The sequence below is a fragment of the Populus trichocarpa genome, chromosome 16 (assembly GCF_000002775.5).
Source record: "Populus trichocarpa isolate Nisqually-1 chromosome 16, P.trichocarpa_v4.1, whole genome shotgun sequence".
Taxonomy (NCBI): Eukaryota; Viridiplantae; Streptophyta; class Magnoliopsida; order Malpighiales; family Salicaceae; genus Populus; species Populus trichocarpa.
Window position 1 is genome coordinate 6,249,099 of NC_037300.2, and position 13,603 is coordinate 6,262,701.

At 33.0% G+C, this 13,603-nt stretch overlaps 1 protein-coding gene across 4 annotated transcripts; it reads right to left on the bottom strand.

Moving 5' to 3' along the window:
* Positions 1-212: 212 nt before the first annotated feature.
* LOC7467588 (phosphatidate phosphatase PAH1) lies at positions 213-8,270 on the bottom strand. 4 transcript variants are annotated; one of them, XM_052448007.1, is made up of 12 exons: positions 8,047-8,247; positions 6,096-7,592; positions 5,961-6,065; positions 5,259-5,845; positions 5,081-5,154; positions 2,787-2,871; positions 2,038-2,124; positions 1,780-1,852; positions 1,129-1,172; positions 897-1,025; positions 699-797; positions 213-526 (listed from the first exon to the last, which is right to left on the bottom strand). In XM_052448007.1, exons 2-12 carry the CDS (start codon positions 7,420-7,422, stop codon positions 470-472), a joined length of 2,667 nt encoding a protein of 888 aa, XP_052303967.1. In that variant the 5' UTR covers positions 7,423-7,592; positions 8,047-8,247; the 3' UTR covers positions 213-469. The 4 variants fall into 4 exon arrangements, 3 of the variants coding, with proteins under 3 accessions (XP_052303967.1, XP_024443564.1, XP_002323437.2); XM_024587796.2 differs by having other exon boundaries at positions 5,961-7,592; positions 8,047-8,245; XM_002323401.4 differs by having other exon boundaries at positions 5,961-7,549; positions 8,047-8,244.
* Positions 8,271-13,603: the final 5,333 nt, after the last annotated feature.

Genomic DNA, 13,603 nt, shown 5'->3' on the forward strand with positions numbered 1-13,603 from the left:
CTAAAAACAAATAATTTATTGAAAAAAAATAATAATTAAAAAAAAACACTTTTACTCCGTGATAACTCAATTCAACGAAACCCAATCCCTTCTCCTGCCCTAAGGACATCTCATGAGCCTCCCTCCTAAACATGGAATGTGCAAAGAGCAGACCACAGATAATGCAAGAGCCATTTCCGATTGCAACTCAAAAAGCGACCATGGAAAAACACTATCATCAAAATTTCAGAAGCTTTTTTTTATTAATAAGGGGCTTTTTTCGAGCACCTCTTGACTTCCAATACAAGATGAATTGCTTACGAATCATACACCAGTGCTGCGAAATGCAAAGGGTTAACACGGCATCACTTCTGGCTAAGAAAATTGGAACAAATGGAAGAGTGCTGATCGTATCTGTACTTTTGTGGACATTTCAATCCACTTTTCATCCTGTTAGTGCCGAGGGAACCATCTCTCTGTAAGGCATAGACTAGAACTCAATCTCGGGCAATGGCACCTTCCAAAAATTCCATGAGTTATAATCTTCCTGCAGATATATGAGTCGAGGTCATTCAAGATTTTTGTGGAGTAAAACAGTATTTTGGGCATTTAAACAAACACTCAACCTGTATCCTCCTGTCTTGACACTTTTTTATTTCTTTTATTTCACCCTTTTCAAACAGCACAATGTGTTCTTAAGTTCACTTGAGTATGCTTACCTGCTCAGCTGACGATGTAGGGGGGAACATATCATTGACCAGCGTGTGTAATGATGTGTAGGACTTCACATCGATGCGATGACTAATGGCCACCTCACCCTGTCAGTTTATGAGAACTTATTAGCAATCAAAAAGAAAAAGAAGTAAATCCCAGATGGAAGACCACCAAAAAGGAATGTCAGTAATAAAAATCCAAACCTTTGGGTTTATAATAAATATTTTGCCCTTCGGAATCCCAATTTTCCTGTAACTAAGCTCATCGGTGTCTCTATTTCCGAATCCCGCATAGAACGGGTTGTAATCAGAAGGAAAGAGTCTTTTAATGTCCTACAGAACATCAAATTCAGGGCATACTGTAAGTTTGGGATGAAATGCAAATGCTTACTAAAAGTGATTCTATGTCCATGGTGGTTTTTCCCTTTAGGATTACCTCTAAGCACGCAATCTTGAACTCATGAGGAGCTCTTCTTATGACTGATAACCATGCAATGCAAGAACAAATTTCAGAGAGGAGTCAGAGTATCATTTAAATGGGAAAAAAGATGTGGAATATCAAGTACATAGGAGATGCAGACTAAGTCAAGCTGGCAGCATACAAATTAAAATCACAAAGAAATAAGAATTTTCCACCAGAGGGTCAATGATGCAATTGTGAATGGACCAACTGCTGCATGCTCTCAAATGCTGGAGGCTCACCGGGGCAAGGTTCATAAGATGCATATTCTAGAAGTAACATAACTAAAATGTACAGTATAGCCACATCTGAAAGTGCAGATACTTTATTAGTCGCAAAAATGGAAAAATTCATTTTATTTTTACTTTTCTTTTATCTTAGCTATTCTTCTCTTTCACTTTGGAAAAACAAGATATGCAGTTGTCCTTGATGTCCATTTGTAGTGGATTCGTGCACTTTAAAACCCATTTAAGTACACCGCACAAACATATACATATTTCAACATTTAGCCTTAGTAAATTCCATGATTTCCTCTTTATGAAGCTGGAATCATCAGTGCCTGTATCAAGAAATTAATTTGAAGACCAAGCAATTCCATAGAACGGATAATTTTTAAAAAGACCTTACCTTCCCGGTACAATGAGGGAAACAATCCATCAGGTGAAATAACAACAGGTCCATTTGGTAGGGTTTTTCCATCCTGCAAGCAGAATAAAATGCAATAGAGCAGCATCATAACTATAATCTCTGCAAAACCCAGTCTAAAGCAACAGAAGAGACAGACTGCACAACAGGGTAAAGACAGTGACCAGGAGCCAATGATGTGATATCATCCATGAAACAATAAGTAAACAAGGAAACAATAAACCCAAATAACATTTATACCTGCTTTAGGTTGAAAAGGAAACTTCTGGTTAGATACGCCTGAACAATTGCACGTGCACTCAGAAACAATAGCTGATATCCATTCTCCTGCAGGAAATGCGGAATTCAATATTTGATGTCCATTTACTGGAAAAAAACTTATTTGTTCATAAACATGCCAGCTGCAATTCAATGAAATAAAACATGCAACAAGTCCAACCACCATTCCGATTAAATTACTAAAGCTTAATTGGCAAGTATGTGTTGTCTGCATGAATTACTTTTCACTGTTCACTATTACTGATTGAAGTAGCAAGCCATATGCATGGAATATGTCCCTTTAAAAATTGATATTTAGAATGTCTGCCTACAAAATAAACAAACAAAAAAGAAATTCAATCTAACATAAGGAGGATCGACTAAAGGAAGAGGGTTATAAAGGGGTAAGCAGATGTTATGCCTCCTTTTTGCTCTTAAAAAGGTTTGGCCCAAATAATTGATCCATGTAGCAGACCCATAGTAGTTTGAGATTGATGCCCAGTTTTGTTCTTGACATTAGATGATGACACGTAGCATCAATGTTCTTATACCACAATTAGAAATTCATTTAGCCAAAATACTTTAATCCATACAGAACAAAAGGAAAGGCAGTCTTCTTCACTTTCAGAGGCTTACAGCTACTATAGTTACACATTGGCAGAGCATTGAAGAATCATTTTGCAAATAAATTTAGCAACCACTGGTTAGCAAGATTGAAGGGAAAATAATACCTTAATGGCACAAAAAAGTTTAGCAACTCCAGATTGTGTCCAATCCTTTCCAACCAGGGGCATGAATTGACCCAAAACATCAGACCTGGCAAGAATTATCAAATTAATACCCCAAAATCAAATCTATGATTAATTGAAAAACATAGAGGAAAATATTTTACAGTTAATCAGTTCGTACTGTAAAACCATGGCTAAGAATGCTTGTGGATGCTTTATTATAAAATTAATAATGGAGGATGAGCTTTTTATTCCCATGAGAAATAAAATTTTCTGTTTTGTCACCTTAACCGTGCCATGTTAGCTTGAGACAGTAAGACTAGACTTCATTCAGAAAGTGATAAAAGGATTCGTAATGTAATTTCATTAAGATCTAGCACAGAGAGAAACACATTCAAAATTGGCAAAGACCATGCCCAAACTCATTGCATTAAGTCTCCACAATTCAGTCAATTTTAATTATACATTCAAAAACATGATGCCCTCAAGAATTGCTCAGCTGATGGTTACAGGTTGACACATGACTGGTGAACTTAAGATTAGGATAAAGTACACAAGCCAAGATATGATAAAGTTGTTGGTAGTCCAAGGGTATCCATTGCTCATAGTTTTGATGAATTAAACTAATAATTGGCTATTGATCATTCCCTTGAGGTTGTGTTGCTATAGGTACATTATTATTTATAACTTCTCAAGAATGATGATTGATACGTCTTGAAGTTGTGCATAACATATAACTACATTGATGGAATATCATGCTTCAAGATTAGTCTTAGGTGGTTGTTAAATGTGGCTCAAGTCTTTTTATGGACTCATTTAACTCTTGAAATCAACTTCCTATACCCAAAAGACAACCTAGAAGAGTTGGCACCAAAATTCACTAAAACATCTCGTGTCCACACCTAAAAAGCCTAAGACCTCTGGTACACCAAATGGCTATAACAAACAAATTCCAAAGGCCTCATATAAACCAAATGGCATGTCATATACAAGTCAACCATACATGGTACAGTATTCCAAAGACAACCAGTAAAATAAACAACCATGCCAAATAAAGTTTTCCTTAAGACCTGTGGTATACCAAATGTTATTCCTTGCATTGTGACCGACCTCCTTATCGTTTGAGTGATTTGAAATTGTTCTGTCTCTTGTGCTCAAGTGTGTGAGAGTTGTACCTAGCTTGTCTGTATACCAAAATTTGAATTACCTTGTTCTTACACCAATATTTGAATTGGAAATAACCTTCTCTCTTTTTTGCCAACTAGGACAAACAAGATATGCATTTCAAATCTCTTACTATGCAGCCACCCTCACTTCATGGATGACATATTTTTTATATCATCTTGCTTGAACCATGTGGTTTACCAGACTTCCAAAATTCAAAATTCTTGGCCAATTCTCTCTCACTGTAAACAGATAACTAGCCACTTTTTCCTATAAATAGACCTCTCCTTACACTTTTATAAGATTGTTGAAATCATTGGGCTATAATTCCTATTCTTACATAATCATATTCTTTCTACTTTGAGCTTACTCTTTATTATTCTCTTACACATTGATTGCACCTCCTTCCTCATGTAAAAAGAATTAGATTACACCTACTAAGACTTGAGAATTTCTTTGTAATCTATTCTTATGAGTGTTGTTTTCATTCTTTTATAGTGAAACTTGTTGTTAAAGTGTAAACGGTCCTATAACTTGGTTGTGAGCTTTTGTGTGAGCTTGTTTAGGTTCCGGTCTATATATCTGGAAAAAAACCACCTATGGTTTGTCCTTGAGTTGTGGAAAGCGGTTGGTTTCAATCTTTGTAAATTAAAAAGATTGGTTGGATTTGATCTTAAACCCAGTGTAAAAAGAATCAGTTGTAAAGGTTTGAATCTTGAACCTGCAAAAGGATTCGTTGGCCTAACCCGTGAAATAAGACGTGAGTGATAGCAGAAGCCCAAGTTTACCTCTTGGGGAGTGGAGTGGGTGGGTAGTGTCAAACTACTATAAAATCCATGTGCAATCTCTCTTCCCTATCTCTGTACTTTTTTGCACTAGTATTAACTTCTTGTTGCAGTGTGGATTGTATGGATAAACAAGAAAAGGTTGTTGTGTGGCGTGATTGGGTTTTTTGTGGTTGTTTGACATAAACCGAATTGTTGGGATTAGTTTTAGAACACCTAATTCAACTCCCCAAAAACCCTAATTCAAACCCCCCCCCCCCCCCCCCCCCCAGATGTTTCGAGCTTCAGCAAGCTGCAGCATCCAAAATTCAAGTAATGTAATTCATGCTGGGATGTTAGGAGCCTTACCTGGTAATTGTTCCATCCACATCTGAAATCACTATCCTTGCATTCCACTTCCATAAGTAGATATGACAATCAACCTGTTACAACTGAATGTTACTTAGCAGCTGAAATTGGGTAGCATGAATTGCTAATTGCTATCATTTTTATATTGTAAGATTTTATATGCTACATATGAACCAACCTGTTGTGTACCTAGAACCCTAGTAGAGAAACTGAATGTTATCAAATTTTGACCATCTTTCAGATTCAATGATGCTATCTGCTCACTAGTTGGAACATTTGTCCTTAAAAACTGCTTGTGAGGAGACTCAGAACCACCACAGGATGCTGAAGTTGATTCAACATTTGAGTTTTGCACTCCAGATTCAGAATCAACAAATAACTCTTCACTTGATGAGTTACTGCTTGTCTTAACCCTTCTAAATGGAATAGGCCAAAGCCTCCATCTGCGGCTAGATGGTGCGGAAGTAATCCCAGCATCATCATCCCTTTGCTCAAGTATGTCATCCAGCTCCACAGGAATCGCATCTTTGGGCTCAGCAGGTAAATCCAAACCAAATGCAGCCATTCCAAGCACAATAGGAGCAGCCTTTTCCCACGTGAAGTACTTCTCTCTGTATCTGATTATTAAATTTTCATTCCTGATAATTGATGTTTCAGAGTTTTTAAATTCCTCAGCAGATATGCGATGTGATACAAACACTTCAGCAGCAGACTCCAAGCCCATACCTGAATGGAGTTCCTTTCCACAGAGGGAGATCTCAAACCCTACAAAAGTTAGGATGAAAGAAAAAGGTAAAACAGAAGCTTCACACTCTACATAGACCAAGCTCAAACTACAGTTACAGACTTCAAGATTCAGAAAACAACAATTAACTCTTACCTTTGCTTGAACAAGCTTCGCACTCTATTTGTGGTTTCACAGTCTCGCTTTTACTGGACTCATCTTCAGGAACAGGTCCTTGCAGGCTATTATCCAACTCTTCACCTACTGTGGACATGTGATAAGACTCTTCACCCATCTCATCTGAACTGTTACCAATTCTAACAGAAGTACATGTGCTGTCAGCACCTATATGTTCTGTCCTTGAAGCATTTTTCTCTGCTGCTTTGAGTTCAACCTGCACAGTAGGTGATCCATGGAGGCCGCTAGAATCAGAATTACAGCCATTATCTGTGAATTCAACAAGATCTCTATTAGTAGTTTGATCAACTGCTGGAGGACTACAAGGAGACTCCGCATGTGAATCTTTTTGCACCTCAGGTGAAGTATCTGTTTCCTCAGGATCAGCAATTCCACCCGGTTTGGCCAATTCCGGTAACGCCAAGCAGCTTTTGAAAACCTCTTCCCTATTTATCCTAACAGATGCATCTGAATCACTTTGCACCAGAAGATCTCCTTCTGACCTAGGAATGTCCTGAATTTCTTGACTTTGACATAAAAGCTCCCTGTCACCTTCAGAAACTTCCGGTTGGCGAGCATTACCACCATTATTTACACTGTAAGCATTATCAGATGAAAAATTAGACACGGATGCATTCAGCTTAGTGATGTAATCAGCAGCCCATGCATCATCACCTAAATTAAACTCCTCGGTGTCATCACCTGGGCCCAGATGGAACTGAGGGATGCATAATTGCACACTCTCGGTATTCTGTTCTGATTCCAATACAGGGGCTGTCAGGACATGACCATCCACACTCACCAAGATCACTTCTGAATCTGAACCTTGTGAAACAGCAGGATGCTCACCATCTAAACCATTATATATATCAGAAGCATACTCTGATAACTCAACTGAATCATCCATAGAGGCTTGCTCATCTTGAAAATCATAATACCTCCGGTCACCATCAGATTCTGCCCTTCGAAGTTGGGCTGCACCTGATGAATTCTCTTCCTCTCGCAACTGAATCACCCTAGAATCGGAAACACTATGCTCAAGCCTAGATATTCCAACAACATTATTATCACCGACATCACTAAAACCAACACTGACACCTTCATTTGACATTGTCATGCTATTAGAATCCTTTATCACCCCATTTGCCTCACTTCCTTTACCAGGCTGAACCTCCTTTATGAAATAAGCTTCACCGGAATTATCAAGATACATGTGAAAATTCGCTTCAACACCATTGACATTTATGCGGACAATCTTCTCTGCTCCCTTAAGAACACCCTGAAATTTACCAAATCGAACATACCATGGGGTACTTCGAAATGTCCCATCCTGCTGTTGTACCACAATCACATCCACAGCCCCGCCAAAAGGATGAAAAGGGGTCACAACTGAGTACATACCCTGAGAAATTAAACTACCTACTTTCCCAACAACATTCATCTGGTCAAATCCACTGATAACCTCAAGAATCACAATGTGCCAATAAATCCTCCTTAAGATCACTCCCTAATCTTCTTTATTCTCTTTTCAATTCAAGATTCCGATAAAATCGAATATACATAATTCCCTGCAAGGAATGGAATGATAAATTTTCTTTTATTATGCAGAATCTGCATTCAATTTAATAAATTCCAAGTAAATAAAGCATCAACTAACAAAACCAAAAAAAAATTCCTTGAAGGAGAATAAAATCCAATTTTGCATTTGGATTTTGGCTATTGAGAAATAAAAATGGCATGAAAACAACTCCCCGTTAACAAATGTCACAAAGAAAGAATCTTGAATAACTAAAAAGATTCTAAATTTCATCGATTTCTCCGCAGCCAAACGAAACATAAAAGTTGATTCTCCCTCCAATTAAACAAATCAAATATAATTAAAAACTAAAACTACAGCAGGCAATCAAGTTAAAAAAAGAAAGAAAGAAAATAAAGCTACAGAAAAATTCTTGAAATGAACTTACAGATTCAAAATTTGGAAAAAAAAAAAAAGGTCTCCCTAGAATCAATCAATCTCACAGCTCGAGAAAAAATGGAGCCAATTTGAGAAGTTAAAAATTATTACCTGTATCGCAGAAGTTTATTTAATTTTCGAATCTTTCTTCTTCTTCTTCTTTTCTCTTGTGTTCAATGTCCTTTTACAGATAACATTCTTGGAGGCTTCGCAGTCTAGACTTGTTTTTGGAGGATTTATATAATTTTTTTTATTTTGTTTTTTAGGAAAGCAAAGAATAGTAAGTTGAAAAAAAAATCAGAAAAACCGACATGTCCAGTCAATAAATAGGTAATCCTGACTTGAAATTGTGCAGTGGGTCTGTATTTTCATTTAAATTACGAGGATGGTCCCTCCGATGATGACTTATAAAACGATGAGAGTCGGGGTATTTTCAGGAATTTGTGTTTAATTTAATATTTAGTTTTGTTTTTCGAGTGAGTTATTATGGTACGCAGGTAGATAGACGTCTCTGGACTTGAATGAGGCTATCGCCGGACCACCGCCTCGTTGCTGTCGAAGTCAACAGTATTTATTAGATAAGAGAAATTATAATATTAAATAATCGTGGATTTGACATCTTTTCTCTCTCTTTTAAAAAAGAATTTTAGGAATTATGAATAATTTTTATAATAAGTTTTTTTATTAATATGAGAAAGAAAATTATAACTCTCAATGTATCTAATGACTTCTATAGAAAACTTCAATCTAGAATTTAAGTTTAAAATTCTCAAAATCTATTCTTTTTTTTTTTGTGAAAAAGTATATATTTTTTAATGTAGTTTTTGAAAAGATAAATATTTATATTAATTATTTTGTTTAGAGATTTTTTATTTTATTTTTCTATTAATTATTTGAAAGAGAATAATTTTTCTTTCTTGTTTGATATTAATAAGGTTTTTTTAATTTTTTTCTATATAAAAAATTGTAATAGTTTTTTATAAATAAAATTTTAATAAATAAAAATTGAATATTTTGGTATCTCTTTATGGTGTTCTTTATCTTTAAAAACTTTGACTTACAACAAATCCCTTTTATTATTTATTTTTTCTTGTTTTAATTGATATTAAAGCTACATTAGTTGATATCAAAATCTAATAATTCCTAATAATAAAATATATATATATATATATATATATATATATATATTAAAAATTTAAATGATATGACTTATAATAAAACACCGTATACAAAAATATTAAAAGGTTATTTGGAATTATTGGAATTAAATTTAATTTTTAAAAGTTAAATTAATTTTTGATATCAACTAATGTAGCTTTCCCCACATGATTAAATTTTATTACAAAGTTACAGTGCTTTCCCCACATGATTAAATTTTATTACAAAGTTAAATTCTAACCAACTCAATATTAAAAAAAAATCAACAAAGAAACTGAAAAAAAACTATATGAGAAAAAATTGTATCAATTCATAGTGTTTTGTGAGGAAAAACTTGTATTTACTTGTAATTGCAATTCTTAACAAACTTAAAATTTAAAAAATAAAATTGACAAATAATTTTAGAGAAAAACATAAAAAAACAGAAAAAAACCATGTGGGAAAAAACACTGTAGCAATCCACAATAATTTGCGAGGAAAGTTACAGTGTTTTCCTCACATATTGTAACTGTAATTTTTAACCAGCTCAATATTAAAAAATAAAATTAAAAAAGATAATTTCAGAGAAAATCATGAAAAAAAAACAAAAAAAAACCATGCGAAGAAACACTGTAGCAATAAACAATGTTTTAAAGAAAAATTACAAAACTAAATTCTCAATCAGCTCAATATAAAAAAAATTGACAAATATAATTTTAAAAAATAAAAAAACTATGTGAGAAAACACCGTAGCAATCCACAGTATTTTAAAGGAAAAAACTTACAAAGCAAAATTTTTAACCAGCTTAATATTTAAAAAGTAAAATCAACAAAGATAATTTTGAAAAAAAAAACGTAGAGGCAAGTTGGAAAAAAAAGGAAAGTAATTTTGGAAAAAACAGAAAAAATAAAAAGAAAAAAAGAAAAAAGAGGAAAGTGAAAACAAAAAAAGGAATGCATTGTGGATTACTATTATAATTCATAGTGAAGTTAATTCTAACCAACTCAATATTAAAAAAATAAAATCGATAAAGATAATTTTGAAAAAGAAACATTACATAAAAAGAAAACACCAAAGAAACTGAAAAAAAAACCATGTGAGGAAAAACTGTATCAATCCATAGTATTTTATGAGAAAAAACTTGTATTTACTTGTAATTGCAATACTTAACCAACTCAATATTTAAAAAATAAAATTTTTTAACCAATATATATATATTCAGAAAAATAAATAAAATGCAACAAGGTTTTACCAAACTTGCTTTGACTTTGATCAAACCAGTTAAAAAAAATAACTCAATTAAGTTCAATGTTGTCAAAATGCACCAAGTGAAATTGTCTCTACTTTCAACCTAATAGGCTAGGTTTGTTGAGTCCAAGAGAGTGTATGCTTAGGTGTGTGTCTCTCTCTCTATATATATATATATATATATATATATATATATATATATATATATATATATTTGGTTTATATATTTTTGATTTCTAAGTTTTGTTTTAGGATAGTTTTTTATTTATTAATTCCTATTTTAGAATATTTTTATACAAATATGATTTTGAGTGGCATTTTTAAATTATAATGTTTTCTAAATCTAAATATAATTTTGAATTTTAGAAGAATAAAATCTAGCACATTTTTGCTAGAGAAGTAAAAAACATAAAAAAAAGTTGTAAATGGAATGTAAATTTTTTTCACAATAACAAAGATTTGGTAATTAATGATTTATTATTCTTAGATAGTTTTAAAACTATTTACAAAAATAAATACTTAAAAATAATTTTAACATTATAGATTTTTTTGTTATTATTTAAAAGCAACTAGATCATTGGCCTGCGCTACACCACGAGTCGGGTGAATTTTTTTCTGAATGTAAAAAAAATTTAGACATCACTAACGGGTTTTCTAAGAAGAAAAAACAAACTAATCATGAATTCAAAATTTGATCAACACACCATCTTTTTAAATATTGAAACGGTGGTGTATTGAACGATATTAAAAAAATTGGGACAACAACTACAGGATTGACTTGAGTCATACTAAGCCAACCATCCAAGCTAGAAATTTAGGCTATGGAAACTATGATATCCCCATAAAAAAATAAATTGAAATAAACTATGAAGATCAATTTTCAATCAACCAAATGGTGAATGATGAGATTGATAAAAAGAAATATTCAATTAAAAAAAGGATAAAAAAATTCGAGTTAACCTATCAAACCTACAATCTAAGTTATGTTCCCGATTGGATTTAATTTTTTTCTAAGACCTTTTCATTTAGTTATGTGACAGTCAGACGCATGAAACTCTTTTGTATCATATAACAATTGTTTTTTTTTTTAAAGAATAAATAGGACATGTATGTGAGACTGAAATAACAAAAAAAAGTTTATTTTAAAAAAAAATAACAAAATGAGGCGTTTAAATAAAAAAAAAGGATAACATGTTATTTTAAGAACTGAAAAATACATTAAATAACAAAAAAAAAGAACAAACAAGCTAGGTGCTTAGGCTGGCCCACGTGTCTAGCCTATAAAAAAAGTCTAGCCAGCACGCTAGGCCTTTTTTATATTTTTCCAATAGTGGAAGGCAAATGACACATCGTATGCCTTTTTTTTAAAAAAAATTCCTCCACTCTCTAAATGTCTTTTTTTAAATGTTACAAATGACTTATTGTCTGCAGCCTTAGAGTCCAACGATTGAAGGGTCACCAAAAAATTAGGGAAAAGGATATTTTACAACAAAAAAATCTATTTACAATCATTTTTTTTACTCTAAAATACTTAAAAACAACCTAGAGACCTAAAAAAACCTATTTATGACTTTAAATAACCCAAAATCCAATCTAAAAAACAAAAAAAATTAACTTGAAACCCAAAACTGCTTAAGGTCAAATCTACTTTCTCATGCAATTTGAAGGTAAAAGAACATCCAATGGAACTCCCTTCATTGAATGGGATATACTAACACTAATATTGATAATTTTATTTGTTAGAATCAGTGTCAACCAAGATTTTTTGTAACACCACGTAAAATCTAAACGTTATAAAAATACCTTGAGCCTTTAATTTAGGAAAAGAGAGTGATTTTTTTTTTACATTTAATATCAGTAATCTATGTTATCATTTTGATCTCATGGTTAAATTTAATTCATTATTTAACACATTCATATTCATTACATAAAATCATACAATTATGATTTATGTTTCTAGTTCCTACTAAAATTTCAGCAGCCTTCTCTGTCCAGGTCACTAAACAGTTTTTCTTTTCTTAGGATATCTACAAAGCAAAAGATAGAGTTCTGAATTCTCATAGACTACCATTATTCTTATAAGTTGGGCCTCAGACGATATATTCGCCTCATCATCAAATTATCCTGATAACATATATATTCCTGTTAATTATACACACATCATGAACACTTGATTCAACCTTTTTGAATCTTAACCTCATTTTAATGTTACTAGTAACAACTTATCACCACATAATCCCCATCAATCCATTATTGTCAAAATCACAAGTTGACTTGTAAAATCATATGATTTTATGAGTCAACATGTATATAACATGTAAAATCAAGTTAAAAACTCGAAAACCAGCAAACTCGGTCAAATCGGTAAAATCATACCAATTTTATTTTGACGAAAGGTAAAAAAATTATTGACTCCCTGACTCTGAGTCTCGATACTCCTCAGTCCCCAATCTCCCCTTTCCCCTTTGCCCTTTATCAAATCTTAAATTCTCAACCCTAACAAGCTAACACTAGCAGCGCAGCTAGTTCCACAAGTTTCTCTCTCTCTCTCTCTCTCTCTCTCTCTCTCTCTCTCTCTCTCTCTCTCTCTCTCTCTCAAAACACATATTTTTTTCTTAATGGATTGTCTCCACCCTCCATCTTCTGACCCAGTTGTTTGTAGAAACCAAATCAGTTTAGACCCGATATGTTTTTACAATTGATGCTTCTTTTTTAGGTGGCTTCTATGCAGTCAATAGAAGAGGACAAGTTTTGCTTGCCACTGTAAATGAAGCAACAATTGTGCCTTTCTTTAGTGGCCAAGTTTGCTTGCTGGATTCTCTCATTTTCTGTCATGTTTTATTATATGGAAGAGGGCCATCAATCTTAGTGTTTTTGTTGGATTATTCATCACAATTCTGATATGAGTTTCATAACTTGTAGTTGCATACCAAAAAAGGATAAAAGTCTTTGTGAGCAAATTATTAATAGATTATAGAATATTTTGCTAGCTAATATAGGATAGCGACTATATACCATGCATTAAACTAAGATTTTGAGATTGCAATTATTTCTTGTACATATATCCTTTAATATCTACGTGTAAAGATATTGATACCCACATATTCTTGCATTTCAGTGTACAAAAATAAATAAATACAGAGCCTATATACTTTCAAGAGAGAGAGAGAGATAACAAGCTAGAAAAAACTATAAATAAAAAAGAACGTTTGCAAGTTTTTTAAGGAGTTAGGTGACCTAAAAGATGGAATTGGATCAAAGAATTAGCTTGTTATTAATGTA

Bases quoted from the DNA above. Each gene is read 5' to 3' on its own strand.
- LOC7467588 (XM_024587796.2), bottom strand. From the start codon at position 7,422: ATGAATGTTGTTGGGAAAGTAGGTAGTTTAATTTCTCAGGGTATGTAC. The intron at 2,872-5,080 runs GTAAGGCTCCTA...AATTCTTGCCAG, and splicing joins GTGGATGGAACAATTACCAG to GTCTGATGTTTTGGGTCAAT. The intron at 1,853-2,037 runs GTATAAATGTTA...TTCTGCTTGCAG, and splicing joins TCCTTTTCAACCTAAAGCAG to GATGGAAAAACCCTACCAAA.